Source organism: Ruditapes philippinarum, unplaced genomic scaffold (assembly GCF_026571515.1).
Source record: "Ruditapes philippinarum isolate M1 unplaced genomic scaffold, ASM2657151v2 ctg4790_1_1_1_1, whole genome shotgun sequence".
NCBI classification, from domain to species: domain Eukaryota; kingdom Metazoa; phylum Mollusca; class Bivalvia; order Venerida; family Veneridae; genus Ruditapes; species Ruditapes philippinarum.
This window is the reverse complement of record NW_026858550.1, coordinates 11,904-32,860: the sequence shown is the minus strand read 5'-3', so window position 1 is coordinate 32,860 and position 20,957 is coordinate 11,904. Positions and strand designations below refer to the sequence as shown.

The following is a 20,957-nucleotide window of genomic DNA, read 5'->3' as shown; positions in this document are numbered from 1 at the left end:
TACTTTTGCAACTCTGAAATAACTAGTAGGGCCACTTTTAAAGAAGAAAGTCTCAACTGATGACGTTTTTAAATGAATGTCTTTCTTTCCTATTCCAGTTATACTCATATACAAGAGAAGATCGCTTCTTTGACAGAAATTCCAGCCGATCGCCAGTTATTACTTTTAGGTCACACAGAGCTCAAAGAAATTGTTGAAAGTCATGAACAAATCCAAACTTTTCCAAAGTCCGTCCAAAATGCTCAATTGTTCTTATTTGAAAGAGATAACTATGAATGGTCAAGGATTGTTATTTCTAGCCTGCGTAAGTATAATACAATGTAATACTAAACATCGGTTTCATATTTCTAGGGCACATGTTTAAAACGACTGAAACTGTATATGTCACAAGTACTGTCAGCTTGCAAATTACACAATTTAATTTGTCGTCTGCTTCCAAAGGTGGTCCGATCTTATATAGAAATTCTAGCACAATTAGCACTGGAAGATTTATAAAGGTGTTTGCCCAATCTTTAAAAAAAAACCACAAAAATTTGTTTGAGTTTACTTGTTAAAGTTGTTAACACTTGATAATACTTTGAAACGTTTGTCAACATTAACTTTTTTTCTTTCAGCTCCATTTCCGTCCTTCACCGTTAATTCGTCGCTAAGCTCAGATTCTGCTGTTGCTAAGAAATGTGCAGCCATCGCTTATTTCATCGAATGGAAGACCAAGGAATCTCAGTCTTTACAAAATTTCTTATTAGAGTCAAAACTATATCTTAGGTAAGTAATGAATCGGGGAAAATGCGTAACTGAAGACTTTTGAACAATATGATAACAAATATAAGAAAAAAAAGATACACTTTTTACGCCAGTTTTTGATGTGTACATTGTATTGTATGGGTAGAACTTTAATAGGACGAAAATTATGGATGTTTAAATGAATACATTAAAGACACCGGACCAAAAGTTGTAGATTATAAAGGACATTTTCTAATTAGGTTATGTCCAAAAAATATTTAAGAGAGGATCGTTTTTATTACGTCATATACTATCGTTTTGATTGCGTCATAGACTATCGTATGAAAAATCATCTACTTTAGTTTATTTTTTTATCTTTGGTATTTTTTTCAAGTTGTATGTTTTCCTGCTATTGAGACAATTCATTGTATTGACTGGTCAATGTCAATTTGTTTATTTTATGAATAAATTGTTTTTCATGTTTAGAAGTACTTAAAACGGGTCATTGCACTTGATATGATAAAATGTTCATAAACAACTAAATTCGGTCATTGGGGAGTTTTTATATTTTTAAAATAAACAAACAACAACTATGCACTGAATCCGGGTTTTACCGGTATTTAAACGACGCAGATATGTAACGTATTATTGTCACATCTGCTGTTATTTCCACTCTACATAGTAAATAAACACAGATAAAAATAAAGTGTTTTTCAACACAGATAAAAAATAAAGTGTTTTTCATGAGCAAAGTACATGTAAAAGACCACTCCCCGTTGACCCAGAGCCCGCGTCCGAAAACAAAAACAATAAGCAAGGAAGAAAATAAAAACAATCACCAAGGTTTTCTAAATTCTGAAAAAAGTGACGTTATTCTTTTTAAGTATTGAAAAAAGTTTTCAAATCGTCTCGTAAAAATGTTTGTAACAAAGCAAGTACTTCCCATTTACACCATCTCCTAACCATAATTGTGTTATAAGGCTAAAAACCTTACTTTAAAGTTGTTATAATTCTCTTACCGAATCTAGCGGATGTCAATAACTAATTACCTAAATTCCCTAATTACTGATATGAACATAGGCTTGAGTAGCTTTTGTGATTGTGTTAATATAGAGATGTTTGCACTAAACAGTACTGACCATGAACAGGCTCAAACCGAGACTGCCATATTTGATATTTTCAATTTTGCCGTTTTGGACATTTTTTCGGGATTGCAGTTTTCGATATACTTAAAGTAACAAAAAATTAAGAAATGTCTCATGTAAGTATTTTGATTTTTCAGGTTGTATGTTCAACATAAACTGTATCCAATAGACAAGGTTGTCCCTGAGTTAGATAAGGCTCTTGGTCTTACCAGAAAGAGAATAGACTGTATACAAATATCACAAACTAACGTGAAGAATTTTATCACCGTGCTGGAAATGATGCATTCAGAAAATGGTGTTTTTAAACAACTAAAAACTCACGTGGAAACATTCTGTGATGATGGCGGATATATTAGTGACCTCATGAACAAGGTATTTGATGACCATTTCTTATCGGTTTCTGATTTTCTTAATTGGCTGTCATTAATTAAGTAATTTCATACCAAGTTAAAGAAATTATCGATATACCAGGTAGCTTGTGTTAAGAAGCTAAAAAGTGATATCCATATTTTTAGCAATATTTTTGATTATAGAAAAATACACACTGGGGGATGATCGAATTTTATCTCTTTTATCATTAATCTGATGACACATTCTTAAGCATTTTTAGCTTGACTATTGGAAGAATAGGGAAAGCTCTTGTACCAACCCAGGTGTGGGCGTCACACTTTGGTTAAGTTTTGCGTGCAAGTTGTTATCTCCAAAACTACGAAAGGGAACTGGTTGAAACTTGACACTCCTATTGAAAAGCATAATAAGAAGTCTTATATCCCATATCTCTAACATGCATTCCGACAAAATTATGGACTTTTTTTTAACTTTGAGAATACTAAATTTTCCAGGCTCTTGTTTTACTATCAGGCACTGAGAAAAGTCGTGCATGTCCTACTTACAGCTCTTGTCTATATTTTATGACACAACCGTTTTGCTGACGTTTTACTACCCTCTTGTTTAAGAGTAATATTGATTAAATTGTTACTATTATAGACAAACACACGTTGTGAAGAAATAAAGTTATATCTTAGCGTGCTTGGTCAACGTATGAAAGAGGGATCTACCCCTAGTCCTACAGATCACATGGGCTGTAATGATGACGATCATTGGTAGGTATTCATTCTATCACGATAAACTAATACATGTTAACTAAAGAACGTGAAAAATAAATATTTGAGGATCAGTGTAAAATATATTTATTGATTAAGCTATGTTAGGTTGTTACGTAAACGTGAATATTTGCCAAAACTGAGTACTGTTAAACTGCCGGGTTGAAAAGTTTGATTATAACGTTATCGTGACTATTACCGTGATTATTATCGCGATATTATTGGAGAGTCCTTGTCACTTCCTAGTGCTGTTTACTTCCCGTCGACACAGGAAAGTAATGAAATAACTCTTTTTGCATGATAAAGCTTTGTCCAAGTTCTACAAAATCTTTTGTGATTCTATATAATCTATGCTGTAAATACTGTGTTTAGGTTAGTAATCCTTGGTTTAATTCGTTCAACACATGTTTAGTCTCGTAATTCTACACAACTTTTAGTATATTATACGAGTTTGTTTTGTGTATATCATCTAGTGTATTTGTAGAATAGTAAGATGTATTTCCGTACCAGTAAAGCTGGAAAGTCGCCATATGACAACAGTGTTGGTCAGTCGATATAAATTCCACTAAAATGATTATTTTCCCATTTTATTTTGATGAATATCCGGGTACAAATAAATAGTAGGATCTGGTGTTTTGTTTCGATAAAACGATTTTGTGTGTTTTGCTGTTATCAAGTGATACATCAAGGACATGTAAATAAAGTCTGCTGATTGGCAAATAAAACAATAAAGTCTGCTGATTGGCAAATAAAACATTAAAGTCTGCTGATTGGCAAATAAAACTTACATGGACAGCCAGTCATATTCGAAGTAAATGAAAAAATGATATGTGAAGGTCATAAATTTGATCACGTTTGTTAAATTACTTCCGTAATGATAAGAACTTAGGGTTTTTATATTATGTGATTAAAGTCTTTTACTTAAGCAATTGTTACGGACATTTCCTCATTCCTTTCTTTTTATTAGATAGATAGATATTTATTCAAGTCCTATACTGACTTATATTATGCCTTCCTGATGATGTGTATCTATAATGTATTGGTTGAAAGGAAATTACGTACTCTTTCATATACATTTCATAAATATATGGGTATTTACTTTATGTTGTGAATGCAAAAAAGATTAGGACAGTTTTACCTCATGGTATGAATTTAGAAGATATGTACTACCTTGTTCCTTTACTATTATGACTTTGGTTTAAACTGCAGATTCCGAGAACGTCATAGTGCTATAAGTTGTGTTAAAGTAACCCTTCATGTGAAATCAGTTGAAATGCTTTAGAGCGACGTAAACTAGATTGTTTCTGTTGATCGACATTGATATTATATCCAGCTGGCTTACATAGCATTGGTTGTTCTACTCAGGTGCCCGTTTGTTTCACAGAGAGGCACCTGTGGTCTTCCTCCACAAGTAAAGCTTGAGCATCGCCATATGACCTAATAGTAACTAACTGTGTCGGTGTGAGGTTAAACCCAATCATCCAAACAAACATTGAGGACAAGTCTAAGAATTAACTTTTTTGTATAAAACACAGGTTCAAAAAACTACATTTCTGACTAAACATATTTAGTTTAATGACTAGAATGAAATTAATGAATTGTTTAAAATTAAAAAGAAAAAGATTGTTTGAAAATACAAACGAAAGTTAATTTTGTTACATTAGTGTATTTACATATCGAAACACAAACATTTAAGTAAGGACTAAAGAAAAAGGGCTGTGTTACAGATTTTACTAATAAGCCACCAATGACTTAAATTTGAAATTGAAATATATCTGGCTGGTCGTAACGAGATATTTATAGTATATATAAATATAATAATATAAAAAGTATGATGTTTTAACTTTTATTTGATTTGGTTTTCTATTTTCAGTTTGCCAAGAATTGAACACATTCGACAAGGTATCCAAACTGTGTCAAGTACATTCTCTAAACATAAGAAATATGGAGAGCTGCACCCTCATGAAAAATTTATACATCAAGTCGAAAGGTATCCCAAAATATTTATTTTGTTAAAATATGGAATGAAAATATTTTTACGATAGTTACAAGTATTTGTATGAAATCCGTACAATATTGCAATATACGCTACTACAATATCGCAGTATTTGAAACAGACTATATATACGCTACGACAATATCGCAGTATTTGAAACAGACTTATAATAATCATGAAGGTCACTAGTTGTTTACTACTCTTCTTTTTACTACGCGTCTTCATTCATTAATCCGATTGACGTAAATACTACTACGTATGTACACATTGTATATGCGATTGAATAACTCTCGTGACGTAAAATGTTGTTTTTATTTATTTTACATCATAATAGATTTAAATCATCATCCACAAAAAATAACAACAAAAAATCATGGTCGTACTTTTCCACGCATATATTACATGTATAGAGATTATGATAAATAAGTAAGCTATGGGTATAACCCGTTGCGTAATATCTCTATATTTACGTATCTATAAATAGATATGGAAACTTCTAGATCCAAAATGACTAATATACTACACGTGTAATCTTTAATTTATTAATTCACGTATTATATTTGAACAAGATGAGCATACAAACACAATTTACAGCAGTTACAGTAGACTAGAAATGTCCTTAAACACAATTTGTTAAGATATTCTAAAGAGTGATCTTTGAAATCGAACATGTAGATCCCAAACAATAACAATTTTGTTGATACCCTGTTTAATGAGTGTCATTTGTATATATATATATATATTTTCATATTTTTCTCCTTATAATTATATTTATTGACCTTTTTTGCTCAACAAAGTAATGTAAATTGTTAAGTCAAACTTGCTCCTCATTATTACATGTATATCATTCATTGCACCGCTATAATGACCTATTTTGAATGGCGGGAAAATACCACGTGTTAAAGATCTGTAGTATACCTGCTTATTGTATATACATGTGAATATATATTTTGTTCAAATAGCACTAACGCAAAAAACTTTTAAAATGTTCATTTTGTTCATCTTTTTTTAGACAAAAGCTTGAAGATTTATGCGTGAAGATTGTGTCACTATTTCAAAGCCATTGTCTTGAGAACTTGAAACGTGTCCATATTGCTGTTAACAAGCATTTAAGGTAACATCCTTGTTTATTCTAGTTCATTTTTACATGCATTGAATTAATAATCTATGTCAATATAATTAGCTGAGTTATTTATGAATCAAAATGAGACGACAGACTCGTTTTTACCCCCCTCCCCCCGACTTGGGAGAGAGTAAAGATTTTCATCTGTCCGTCCGTCCGTCATGCTGTGCTGCTGTTACGTTGACCTTTCGTAGACTGAACAAAAAATGAAAAATGGAAGCAGCTTGTCATATGCACACATTTCTAGTTTAAAATATTGACAGTGTTTTCAATAATTATAAGAAACCTGTATGATAAAGGTTGTTCACATGTTACATGTTACAACTCTTTTGTTTCAGTGTTTTATTGAAGCATTTAACAAGAACAGGAAAAGTGGAAACAAACATAAAATGTGTTGTCGATTGTGAGGCACAAGTTAATGAAAAACTTGACAAAGTATGTACTACTTGTTTTGATCTATCTTTGAAAGACATCCTAATTTAAAAACTGAATTATTGTTTTAGGATAGCCGTAAGAAATTAAGACAAAAAATAAAAGTATGTCCATGTTGAAGTATATAATTCGTTATAAAAACTATGGTAATAATTAGATTCTTATTATTATTATTATTTTACAAGTTATTATCCATCTTACCTAATCCTTACCATGCTGAAACAAAAAATAAACTTTGTCACTTGTTTAGAGCAAGACAAGTCTCCCTCAAGTTTTGTATTTTGATATTTAAAGCCTTTAAACTTCCAATGGGCTGTTCTAAATTGAAAGTAGAGAAAATCCATTAATTGACATAACAGCATTAGATACTGGAATCATCTTATGATATTAGTATTAATCTTTGTATTTGTGCGGAGAAAAGTACGTTTTTCTGGAAACATTATTTATTAAACTGTAACCTTCACTGTATTTAGATAGACGAGTGTTATGGGACTGTGTCTGAGTTACTGAAGAGAAATATCAAGACAATAGTTAATAGCCCAGATCTTGTTCGTAAAAAGGCTAAACTTGATCCAAGTGAAACAACAGAGATATCAGATATCTCAGAACCATTATCTGGTGCAGCAACAGAAAAAGGTGAAAAGGCACTTCTAATGAGACGCTTGCTTTCTGAGTAAGTTATTTCACAAATTTTCTGTCAGTATTTGATGATTTAGAACTTTTTTCCTAGCGTTACAATTCATCAACTTTTCAACAGTCTTTTATTGTTTATGTTTAGAGATAAACTTAATATTTCAATTTTGTCATGATAATTTAGAAGAAAAAACATTACTTGAGTATTGCAAGGGGATTCTGATTTATGAATGACCGGCTTGTATTATATTATATTTTTATAACCTATATTTTTATATTTTACAGGGTTACGAAATATGAAACAGAGAAAAATGAGCTGGATTCTCTGATGGATTCAAACACACAATCACTGCTTGAATTAAAAAAGTACGTAGAAAATGCATTCTTTGTGTTGTTTAGTACGAGTTCTGATATAAAAATAAAGTTTGACCAACCAATGAAAAAGATATCAAACATGAAAGCAAATTTGTTAAAGTCATATATCAAGTAAAAACGGTTATGTGGAATCACTTGCTTTCAAATTGTATGAGTAACATAAAGTTGAAGAATGGGTTATAAAGTAGTAAAGAAGCAAAACATAATTTCAGGTCAGCGCTTTAAATGCGTTTTTCAATTGACTACCAAACCATAAGTGCTTTGATTAGACTGTTGTACATTGAATATAAACTTGCATAACATAAATGTTTAAATAAAGCTTCTCCAAATAAAACGATTTGTATTTTACTTAACAGAATGCTACAGGAAACAAGTCGCCTGAGTTTGACATCGTTCCAGAATGATAAAAGGTCTGTTGAATGTACAGAACCAAAAGACTCCAATGCTGCATCAGGCTTTTCTTGACGCAACTAGAGACAAATACATACTTAATTGACACAGAAGACATTTGAGAATAATTAAACATAACTTGTTTTTTACCGTTGTATAACTTTTTATAGGTAAAACTAGGTACAAAGATTTTTTATATATGGACGACAGACTTTTAATCGTTAAGTTATAGGACACAAGACAAATTTTAATTACACTGGCAGTGTTACTAGTCTCTTCTCTTTCTTCTTGACTTTCTTCTTGACTTTATCAAAACATAAATGATATTGATACATTGGTCAGATATCTATTTAAGACAAAATGCGATCAATGACTGAGATTGAAACATGTATATTGTCGTCTGCTGTATGTCCTAGATTTTGTTTTAATTATCATGTCACATGAGTGGGTTTTTTTTTTTAGTTTTTCAAACTTTTTAGAATATTTTTCACATGATATTGCTTTGCACAAAAACAATGGCGGTACATTTATTATATTTTTGTAATTGTTTACATTATTCTAGATAACACTGTTGCAATATGATATTTTAGGACCCATTACATCATGTTGAACTCAATGCTATTAGTTCTACTTATCTGTAGGGAATTTTATGGTATCAAAATGTAGAACCTTGCAATTTTTGGGACTTGTTTTACGAAATTTGAGACATGATCACTCTAATACACAATTGTACTAGTACGTAATTAACTTCTTAGACATAAATGTGCTTCTTGTTTATTTCTTTCATGTTCATGCACAATACGTATCTTTTATAGAACTGTTAGTTTTATGTTTAAATATTTCATGTTTTTTTGGCACATTCTGCACTTATACCAAAAGACGTAGCATATATTTTTATCACTCTGTATAAAAGTCTTGATATCGCTTTTTTCACTGCAAGAAAATACGACCTTTGTATTCCCGACGCCAGGTTTTAATGACATTCTACCAAACAGAAAATAAAGCAAAACAGTTTAAGGTTTTGTCAGTTATGACAATTCAAATAATTTATTGACATAGGTTTCAGTTTTAAAGTATTCTGATTTTTTTCATATTGGAATAAAAGTAAAATAAAGGTCAAATGCCAATGGTCAACTCAAGTATACAGATTGGTCCCGTTATCATTCTGGCGTAGCTTACAATTTTTGTCTCAAAAACTTGTAATAGTAGATGTAGCAAACCTTTATTATAGCTAAATTAATAGCTCCAGGTCAAGTGTTGACTTTAAGATACTACGGGACAAAATCTGGATATGAGCAAACTTGTCGATACTAATAGCTCCAGGTCAAGTGTTAACTATAAGATACTACGGGACAAAATCTGGATATGAGCAAACTTGTCGATACTAATAGCTCCAGGTCAAGTGTTGACTTTAAGATACTACGGGACAAAATCTGGATATGAGCAAACTTGTCGATACTAATAGCTCCAGGTCAAGTGTTAACTTTAAGATACTACGGGACAAAATCTGGATATGAGCAAACTTGTCGATACTAATAGCTCCAGGTCAAGTGTTGACTTTAAGATACTACGGGACAAAATCTGGATATGAGCAAACTTGTCGATACTAATAGCTCCAGGTCAAGTGTTAACTTTAAGATACTACGGGACAAAATCTGGATATGAGCAAACTTGTCGATACTAATAGCTCCAGGTCAAGTGTTGACTTTAAGATACTACGGGACAAAATCTGGATATGAGCAAACTTGTCGATACTAATAGCTCCAAGTCAAGTGTTAACTATAAGATACTACGGGACAAAATCTGGATATGAGCAAACTTGTCGATACTAATAGCTCCAGGTCAAGTGTTAACTATAAGATACTACGGGACAAAATCTGGATATGAGCAAACTTGTCGATACTAATAGCTCCAGGTCAAGTGTTAACTTTAAGATACTACGGGACAAAATCTGGATATGAGCAAACTTGTCGATACTAATAGCTCCAGGTCAAGTGTTAACTATAAGATACTATGGGACAAAATCTGGATCTGATTTATAAAGGTTTTTACTATAATAGAATAGGAAGAGGGACAGAGATCAAGGTCTTGGTGTGAAACTGTTGTTACTTCAACAGTCTGCAGCAAGTGTTTGAGATTTACTAGACATAGTTACTGAAAACAGTGCCACTTATGATCTGTTGATCAATCAAATACTTACAAAATACTGTCTTCTTCTTCTGCATCTTTTTATCCGGTTTTATCCGGTTCTACTCAAGGTAAAACAGATATAACAATTCATTGTTTGTGTGGGTTTAAGTATGTGTTTGTCTCGAACTTTAGTATAATAACAAATTCAATACTTAGGATTTTAAATGTTTTGTTAAACTAACAATTTTATATACTAGTAGTGGCAAAAAACATACATTGTAGTATGTATTAAGAATTGGAAACATCATCATTTGTGTTAAAATTTGACACTGATATTATAATACCACTGGTCACAGTTTGATTATAATAATTTGAAAATATATGACATTGTACAGATGGTTTTATGCTGATAATAAATATAGAAGTTACACCTGTGTTTCGTTTTCTGTTATACATTTCATGTTGAAAAAGAAAGTCATATACGCATGATACCATTATGTTCATTGACCAAGAAGATTCGTTTTCACAGATACATGTCCAGTTAGGAGTGAAAACATTTAGTTGTTGCTTTGATAATATCGGCTGGTTTATGAGCAAAGAAGGTGAGCATTATATAAAATGCTTTGTATATTCAGCTGTGTATAATGTATTGATTACAGTACAAAATAAAGCTCTACCATAGTTGATTTTGATATTAAAATTTCGCAGCAGTACAAGGTATAAACTAAAGATATTATTTTGATACAATTGATTCGCATACCAATGCCGAATTTGCGACTCCGTATTCTTTTTCTTGCGGTATACACATGTTACACTATAAGTGCATCAATGAAAAAAAGTAATTCATTTTTTTCCTTGTATACAGATCTGTTTTTTTTTTGGGGGGGGGGGGGGTATGTGATATATAGAATATGATATTCGTGTAGCATCAATATTAAATTTATTGACTAATACATGTTTTTTGCTCGACAGCGGCTCACATGTTATGATTTCAAGTAAATTCATCACTGAATATATTATCCTCTATCGGTTTGTGTCGATGGTTAAATTTAGAAATTCAGACTACGTTTTACTGATATACTGATAAAATTGTAGTAGAGTAATTCATTCATGATTAAAATAACCTTGAAACACTGGCGATACGTGCCACACTGGTCGTGTCACGCTCGTGACTAGTGTAACATAGTAAATCGGAAATACCCATACATCCTGTCTTGACACAAGGTAGTCACGATTGTTCTATTTTGACTAACATTAAATATGATTTATACCTGACATTCACAAAAGTTTTAAAAAAAAAGAACGACTAAATAGAATTGCAAAATATCACAAGAATTTCATATTGTGATAAGGTAACTGGCAGTTCTCACGTTTTTAATTACCTTATACCAAAAACAATAAACATACATATACATCTTTCTTTGTAGTCGTGGCATTCCCGAGATATCGTCAACATTATGTACCTTTCACGAGCCTTATCTGGAAACATTGTCAAATGGTGGGAATGTTAAAAGCTATGACAGTATGCGGTAATAGTGTAGGAACTGTTCCCCATAGCACCTTGCACCAATAAATTCATTTAAGTAGTCATTAACATGTTTGTAATGTTTATCAAGTACTAAACTGACATTTGGTAATTTTTATTTCAATGTCAAGTTGTGCTGAATGAGCTGAATTGACTAATATTTGATAAAACTTTACCGTTGTTAATAAATTCAAAGAAGTTTTTGAAGGTCACCTGGGTAACTTATTATTTTTGAAAACCAACATGGCAAACTGTAGTGTACATATATACGAAGGGCTTGAGGAATTATTAACATTTCCTTAGACTTGTATCGAATTCAACAATAATTATTTATATTTAACAAACAAAAAAGTGCATTTTGTCCATCTTTATCATTTATCAGTTACTTTAGATAATGGAACATTCTATGTGACATTCTCATGCCTGTCCATGAACATGTACATTTGAGCCGTGTCACGACAAAACCAACATAATGGGTTTGCGACCAGCATTGATCCAGACCAACCCGCGCATTCGCGCAGTTTGATCAAGGTCCATGCTGTTTCTGTCAGTTTCTCTACTTGTTACAGGGTATGTAAGCGAACAGCATGGATCCTTATCAGACTGCGCGGATGTTGGTTTTGTCGTGACCACAACTTAAACTACCAAAACGTCTGATTGATGTGGCAATTTATAGGGGTTCCGTACAATGATGCTTTTGTGTACGTTATTTACTACGTGTTAAACTTACTAACACTAGTCAGTCGAATGAACTTCCGACGGAAAATAAAAAGTACAACATTTCTTACTAACCATATTTCAGTTTGTAAATATTTAACAAAATCAGTTAGAACAAAGTGTAAATTTGTACTATGAGTATGGACAGAAAAGAAAACCTCTTCTGACCATAGAAACAAGATAAATCAGTGACCAGTGTACATAATGAATTTGGTTTGAGTCTATTCGTGAGAGAAAATTATAAGTGCAATGTATATAATGACCTCAAGTGCTGATTTGTTGATTGTAGATATTCTAGAGGTCAATGTCGTCAAACGCACAATGTTGGTTTTGTCGTGACGCGGCTCATTTTTTTTTTCAGGCGCGTGCATTACATATTTGAAAGGGATGGACTTTGTCATGCAATCTAAATGACTTCATAACCAGACAAAAGACCTAAATTTTAGCATAGACATGCATAATATTGTAATTCGAAATCACGATACCAAAAGTCATTATTACGCAATAACATACGATCAAAGATAAAGTGTGTCACATGTTCTTAGCATTATCATGATCATGTTAAATATTATGATGTTTTTTTTCCTCGAGATGATGGTGTAAACTCCATACAGACTCACATCGAAAGTTATATTTTGATTATTTTCAGCATATCGAACGTTATATTTTCTAAAAAAAAATGTTCAAAAATAAATAAATTAATTAAAAAAAAACGACGCGGTTTAGTAATCATAGAATTATAACTATTATTGTTCATGAATAAAATAATGTCAGTTTTTTATGTATAGGTTAGAGTGCATATTGGGTGTTCTTCGTAAATAAGAAAGCTAAAAAGGAGCGGAGCTTGCGAAGCGACTGTAGCTTTCTTATTTACGAAGAACATCCAATATGCACTCTAACCGGCTTAGTGCTCCGCCCACTTGCGTTTTATAATATAAAACGTCCAGTTTATATAAAATCTGTTCTATTAAGATTTGTAACCTGAAAATTTTAAAAATCCTCGTCGGTGACTGGCTTAAAAAAATTGGCGAGCACTAAATTATACATTAACTCAACAATAAATTTACATGTAGTTATAAAACTACATGTATAGTGTTATATTGCAACCCATTGCTGTCGAATTTGATATGGAAAATGTTGTAGAGATAAAAAAAAAAAAAGCTATACCTTATACAGTATATATATATATATATATATATATATACATGTATACTGGTATACCATCTTGTATCATAACCAATCATTATAAAATATGCTCATCTTATCTTATATTGGCTAATAAAAATGCGCATGCAAAATGTGAAAATAAATTGTTTATATTCAATGGCAGTTGCATAGAGTCACATAGTATGTTCTATGATCATCATAGTATAAACACACGTGCAGAAGTACTAATTATAATATAATAAAAATAATGTCAGTATAACCAGAGATGTACTGTTATCTATGTCTCTGGTATTATGATATCATAATAATATGTCTGTGTGAGGTGTTTCTACCATTAACAATATAAAGCTGTCAGCAGCAAGAATTAATGTCTGCCTCAGACTTTTAACAGAGACTAACAACGCATGGTAAAAAACTGTTTTGATTATTAAAATGCTAAAAATTTGTCTAAAAAATAGATAAAATATTTTATAAATGAGCCGTGTCATGACAAAACCAACATAATGGGTTTGCGACCAGCATGGATCAAGACCAGCCTGCGCATTCGCGAAGTCTGATCAGGATGCATGCTGTTCGCTAACAATTTCTCTACTTGTTATAGGGTTTGTAAGCAAACAGCATGGATCCTGATCAGACTGCGCGGATGCGCAGGCTGGTCTGGATCCATGCTTGTTGCAAACCCACTATGTTGGTTTTGTCATGGCGCGACTCAAATGATTAATGTAATGTGAAATAATAAATTTATATAAAATATATGAGAATTATAATCTACTGGCGTTAGAAATGTTTGTCATGGACCTTTAGGACAGCCCTCGTAGTCTAATAAATCATTATTTATTTTAAAGTGAGCAGGAAAATAAGGGAAAATTATAAGTTTCACTTAAGAAAGTCATTCCAAAAAACAAGACCTGGTGTAAAATGAAAAGAAATGCTTAACCGAACAAGGTATAATTTTTATGAATGAAATAGTGGTGTGTGTAATTAAATCTGATAAAGGTATCATGTGTAATACTCGTGACAAAAGGGCACTAGTTAAAATAACTTGTGACGATTATTAACATTATTCATATTGAACTTTATTATATAATATCTAAAAGCATGACAATGATAGTGTCTTCTTTAAGGATGACATCATCGGAATACTAGTATAACTGACTAATTAATTGATCAGACGATGATCAGCTCATAGAATGTATCACCAGTTGCTAACAACAGACATGATAGTTCCACGGTAGCAAAATGTATATATGTTAATAAAACTCTTGTTATAGCTAGGTTTATCTGTACTTTAAATTGGAGAGTCTGTAACTATAAATTATTTCATATGAGCAGGATAAATATCTACATGTACATATATACAAGAATGGGTTCAGTGGTAACTGAACTACAAATCCATGGACCACAAGTTCGACCCTCGGTACCTCAACTAAAATTACCAAAACGTCTGATTGATGTGGCAATTTATAGGGGTTCCGTACAATGATGCTTTTGTGCACATCTAAATGTACGTTATTTACTTCGTGGTAAACTTACTAAATCTAAATGCCAGGCGGGCGAATGAAATTCTGACGGAAAATAAAAGTACATAACCATGCATGTTCACCATTTCTTCCTAACTATCTTTTTATTTGTAATATAACCCTTTCTGAACCACTAGACAAAATATATCAAAAAGTTTCATAAAATCTAGAGTCTTTTCAGGTGAGAAAATGATAAGTGCAATGTATAACATGACGTTGTAAGCTTATATTTTTTTCTTAAAATCCCATTATGCCTCAAATATGCTTTTATTTTCATTTCTTTAAAGCTCTTTAATAATTTATACTGTTTGTACATCTGCTACAGATTTAATGTCCAACAGTATCGTTATAAAGAAAAGAAAATTACAAAACTCTCGTTTTACATTATCGTAATCAATCACATTTTTCTGCGAGTAATTTTGTGTAAGAACTATGGAAGGTTGTGATATTGAATTACTGCATGTATACATAGGTTCATTATTTAGGATATATGTATAATATGTACGTCAAAATCATGACATGACAAATGCGAAATGGTAACAATCGTGTGAGAAGATTATAAATAACTGTGACAATTTAGGTTATACATAAATGTTTGCTCTTCATTAACGTTATTCGTCTTAGAATTTATATAAATGTTTGATTAATAAAATCATTTGGCAAAGCATGCTATAAACTATGTGAAATGTAAAATATGTTTTTGCTGACCTTCCTCTGTACCAATTTAGTTGACTTGTATTCTTTCAGATATCTACCAAATACCGTTATTCCATACACCTGTGTCTGTGTAATTTGTACGTTAGAGGAGAGCGTTTAAATTACAAGCATGTTGGATATAAACACGTTGTATTTTTTATAACATGTATATGCTGATGTTGATGTAAACATGTTGGAAGTTAATTATTTGCCATGTGTTTTATTGCTTTCTTTTCTTTAGGCTGATTGCACTAATATCTGTACTAATTTGCCATACTTTTGAATTATTAGATAACTTGATTCTTGTTATAAATTAAGCTGGGTTCAGATTTGATTTATTCATTTATTTCATCCTCCGCTTTATGATATTTTCTTTCCCATTTTTTTTTTTGGTTTTTGAAGCACTGCCACATGTCGTTTTTCTTTTTATAGTCATGTGTCTAATGTTGCTGTATGAGTTTTAAATCATTCCCTTCTGTTGCTATTTCTTTCTGATCTTTCCTTGCATAATTTTAAATAATGTCATAAGATAGAAAATGCAGAGACAAGTATATTACATTATACTAAGGAATATATGCAAGGCCATTTTTAATATTTTTATAGTTATGCCTTTTTTCTGACTTTCTAAAATTACAATAATATCTTGCTGTTTTTTGTTTTTGTTTACTTATTGTTTTTTCTAATCTTAATAGTTTTTTACTTGTATTTTTTTTTATCTTTTTATTTTGTGATTCAGAAATACATTTCAAAACCTCATGCACGTGAATCCATATCACAGGAACATTGACAAAAGGTCTATCCTGAAAGAAATCCCCGTTCACATTTTCCTATATATATTTAGCACTTTATATGTTTGGTGATCATGATTTGCAATGACTAAAATAAAAAGTTCATAATTCAGGAGTATTTATTTATTTTCTGCTTGAATTTCAAAATTTAAGATTTTTTTAACATAATTATGAGTAATATATTTATTTATAGGTCACATGACGAAAAAGCTATAAATATAAATGTAGCTGTGATAATATTTTGTTACGCACGCACGGACAGAGCTTGTTTTATATACAAATGTACAATTTTATAATTTATCGATATATGAGAAATACTGTTTAGGGGTTTTAATATGTCTACATGTATATAAATCCATATGTAGACAAGAATAAAGTCAATAAATGATTAACCGGTGTCACTCTGACATTCAAATAAGGCCTATAGATACATGTATATTTTTGAATGAAAATACTGTACATCTAGGTCAAAAATACACATACGGGTACAATAATTGATTATGATACGTATGTTACGATCCTATTTTGATTTCGGTTTAACTGAATAGATAATGCTATATTTATATTGTTTGTTTCCTGATTGAGATATAAAGATTATTTGATGAAATACTGGTTTATATACGTCTTCAAAAAGTTTAAGGTGTGATTTTGTTTCTTATTTGCTGCCTATTTTCAACTCCGGGTAGTCGGTGCAAAGAATATTCATGTTAGTTCATGCCTTTTTGATATTTAAAATATAATACATGTATAAGATATGTCTTTTTAACACTTACCGCTCTAAATATCATAAACGACATACTGATACCGTTAAAACTCGACATTACATACGTGCAGTACTAGTATTATAAAAAAAAAAAAAAAACAGACCACGCTAAACCGTCCTGTCACCTCAAAAGGTAGAGTTCTTGACTGTGATTCGGGCGATCCGGTTCGATTTCCGAACGGTGTAGGTCGCTTTCTTTGTAATTGATCAAGAAATCCTTTCTACGGTCAATTGCACTGTACATCTGCTCTGGCATTTATAGAAGTTATTAGTTTTTTGCGAACGTGAAGGCAACTAGTACACTATAGTAATGTACTTTAAGTTTGCCAAGGAACGATCCGGTGGCTGAACTGTGCTCTGATAAATTCAATGTGACTTACTGCTGTGATCGGAAGTTAAAACTACCAACACCACCACCATCTGTTTTATGTAATCTCTAAAGCGGTTTAGTATTAAGTTTGTACTTGATCTACACACATGGCTTTGTCATAATATGCTTTATTCGCATATTTGTCTACAGAAGAATCCTAAACAAATTATAACAAACAAATTCTTGAGATTTTTAGTCTTGTTCTGTCACCTCTAGTTATACATGTGTTGTAGGAGTGCGTAATCGATCTCAATTTGAAACTTGATATTCTAACCAAGGTCGTTTTAACTATTGTAGTACAACCTAAAATATTCCAATAATTTTATGGTTAACCATAGCTTATCCACTTGTCAATAGACAAACATCAAATCATGCCGAACCTAAAATAAAATGCATCCATGTCATTTTTCTGATTTCGCTGACTGCCATTTTATCAAATATTTAGTTATCCTACAGTGTTTCAAAAAACCGCAAAATTTTAGATTATCCACCCACTAAATAAAGTAAATATATCGAGAATTTAAGCTGCTCATCCCTAGCGATATTAAATGATCATTAAACTTTTAACATATAGGTTATTCTTTTAAGTTCTTTCCTCTATTACTAGTTATCTTTTTGTTCTATATATTGTAAGTTGAAATGGATATCGTTAATACCCGCCGTAGTATTTTTTTGAAAATAGGAAGCAATTGTTCACAAAAAATAGTAACACAAATAGATTGAAATAAATTTATATATATAGCTATAATTAATATAAATGTGAAGTACATGTACATGATTGATGTTACAACAACAACAACAACAACAACTTCAACAACAAAATATTTAAGAGAATATGTTCTGATTGTATAAATGCAAATGTTTTCATGTTATGCATACCGGCAATTAATTTGTTACTCAGTCATTTCTCAGTAAATGCATTGTTTAAAGCAGGTCCTCTCTTCACTTCCAGATTTAGGTCACGTATTTTAAATACTTTCAAAGATATTTCATTATGAATACTTGTCTTGTTTAAAATGCCAATGCTTATTTCTATGTAAATGATTTGAATAATCGAACAAGCTGTGCTCAATGACAGCTCTTGTACTATGAGTAGCCAACCTAGTGAACTACACGTAAAACTGAACAACTGTCTTATTTTGAAGTTAATAAAAGTATTTCAAGACTGACAAAGATAACTTTCCACTTTTATACAATTTTTATTTCATCTATCCTGGTTGACAAACTTATCATTTTTGACTTGTCATGCCAAATAAAAAATGTAATTGATTTTTGTTTAAGTTTCAAACAATCGTCAATTTATTAATCGTAAGAAGAAGAAATTTTACGTATGAGTTGTCTTTTCAATAACTGACATCATAGAAATGTTTGCATTTTGCCTTTCTGTCCGTGTTTTTGAAATCATTGTATGTAGATTTTATGAAATGAACTTGTCATGACACTGTCATATGAATATTTATATAATAACGTTAAGTTCAAAACATGAATCTGTATTCCAGAAATTTGAATAGTTTATTTATTATTAAGTGAATTTGAGAAGTTTTAATGTCCCCACTGGTCATTCGTACACTATACATAATTGTGCAATTCCTGTGCAGTTTTCTATAAATTATTAAATGATAAAATGTAAAAATATCTTAAGAATGTCAATAGGTAAATGCGGCAAAATATAATAAAATTGTGTTTAGTAATTATTTCAACATTAGTGGTAGAAATATAATTATTATTCATTGATCAAATTATATCAATTTTAGTGACTGTAATTCTGCTCTCCTACCACAAATATTCACGGGAGTAACGTTATTGCTACCAATTGACCAATGACCATATCAAATTTCACATTCCTGCTTTCGATTACAATATAAAATATAGTAATAAAATAACCATAATTAATTTAGAAATAGTTGTCATTTTTTACAAATTCTTTGTGACATTATTGTTTATTATCTGTGAGATAACTGCTGGTTATCACCTACACATCGAACAATCTGAATGATCTGTTTATTTCATTTATGACTATACTACGGAGGCAAAGAAGAGACGTGCGAAAAAAAAAACAAAAAAACACCAGAAATTAAATCGTTAATTGCTATTAGAAGAAATAATAACAGCAAGTCGTAACCACCAATGAATTACAACTGTTCCAGCATGTTCCGGTTAATGCGTCCGGTTATAGGTACTTCATTGAACTAGTGTAATAATCACTTCAAAACCACTTGTTACTTAGGAATTAGTTAAGTAGTACTGTGTACAATACATAATGTTTCTGTAGTCAACTTAATTATCACCCAATAATTAGAACTTTAGATATACTTGCAAGTTATTACAACGCAGGGATCTTTGAATCGTAGAAAAATAAATAATCTTTCAATATAATTTTAAAGCAAAACGTGCAATTTAGAAACGATTATAAATACATGGAACATTACCGAAGTAACGGTAATTAATGTCAAATTATTGTTGTGTTTTCAATTTCTGTTTTCAGCGTACCGGTTCCTTATTTTGTTGTTAATAGATTCTCAAATTTACCGTGCAAAGTTTCGTCACATGTGGAAGCCATGCATATCCTTTGATTTTTTTTAATTAAGTACATGTAATTTATTATTCTGACTCGCCTGGTTTACCACATGTTTACTGTAACCCGTTAGTTTTCATGATAAATTTAAGAAGTACATAATCTTTGAGTATGTATTTTCTTTGTGGGGTAGTCTTACTCAACAATACCCTTTGTGAAAGACGAGATTAAGGGAAGAAACTATTTGCGTTGTGTTATAGTACAAAATGGTTAAAGTGCATAGTCTTTGTTTGAATTTTGAAGAAAAGTGACTCTTTCAAGTATCAGGTGTATAAACAAAGGATATTAGAAATGTAAATAATGGTGTTTGATGTGTCATAGCTTTATTCTTTATCGCGGTTAACATCTGTTCTAACCAGTCTTATATTGCATGTCATAATTTGATAAACTTGCTCTAAAACAAAGAAACAAAGAAAACGTCATTTTTTTGGCAGATCTCATTTTGATAATAATAGCTTAATGTACATAATAGCTTAATAATACTTTAGAAAAAAAACAACAAGGCAATATCGCTTTATTTCTATGTTTTGTTGATATTTTCATCGATCACGTATAGTAACAGAACAGAACAGAACAGATCTTTTATTTCTGATTTGTACATAGTACATCATCATATACATAACATAATAATATTTGAGTAACATGTAATTTTCAGTGCAATCAATATAAAGAAATTAATAAAATAAATAATATAAAGAGATTAATAATTGTAATTGTAACAATTGTCATTTTCAGTATTTGTAAAGCCTCAAATGTCCATGTATTCATATTTAAGAAGAAACAAGA

At 31.1% G+C, this 20,957-nt stretch overlaps 1 protein-coding gene across 4 annotated transcripts in view; it reads left to right on the top strand.

Annotated features, from left to right (window-relative positions):
- Nucleotides 1–10,480, top strand: part of LOC132753568 (serine/threonine-protein kinase TBK1-like) — a 28,164-nt gene extending 17,684 nt beyond the window's left edge. For all 4 annotated transcript variants that reach the window (XM_060744052.1, XM_060744056.1, XM_060744055.1 and 1 more), the window contains exons 10-19: nt 99–304; nt 615–765; nt 2,006–2,240; nt 2,856–2,971; nt 4,845–4,961; nt 5,980–6,081; nt 6,429–6,525; nt 6,996–7,195; nt 7,441–7,521; nt 7,887–10,480. In XM_060744052.1, the coding sequence (XP_060600035.1) occupies nt 99–304; nt 615–765; nt 2,006–2,240; nt 2,856–2,971; nt 4,845–4,961; nt 5,980–6,081; nt 6,429–6,525; nt 6,996–7,195; nt 7,441–7,521; nt 7,887–7,995 (1,414 nt within the window). In that variant the 3' untranslated portion in view covers nt 7,996–10,480. The remainder of the gene's footprint in view (nt 1–98; nt 305–614; nt 766–2,005; nt 2,241–2,855; nt 2,972–4,844; nt 4,962–5,979; nt 6,082–6,428; nt 6,526–6,995; nt 7,196–7,440; nt 7,522–7,886) is intronic.
- Nucleotides 10,481–20,957: the final 10,477 nt, after the last annotated feature.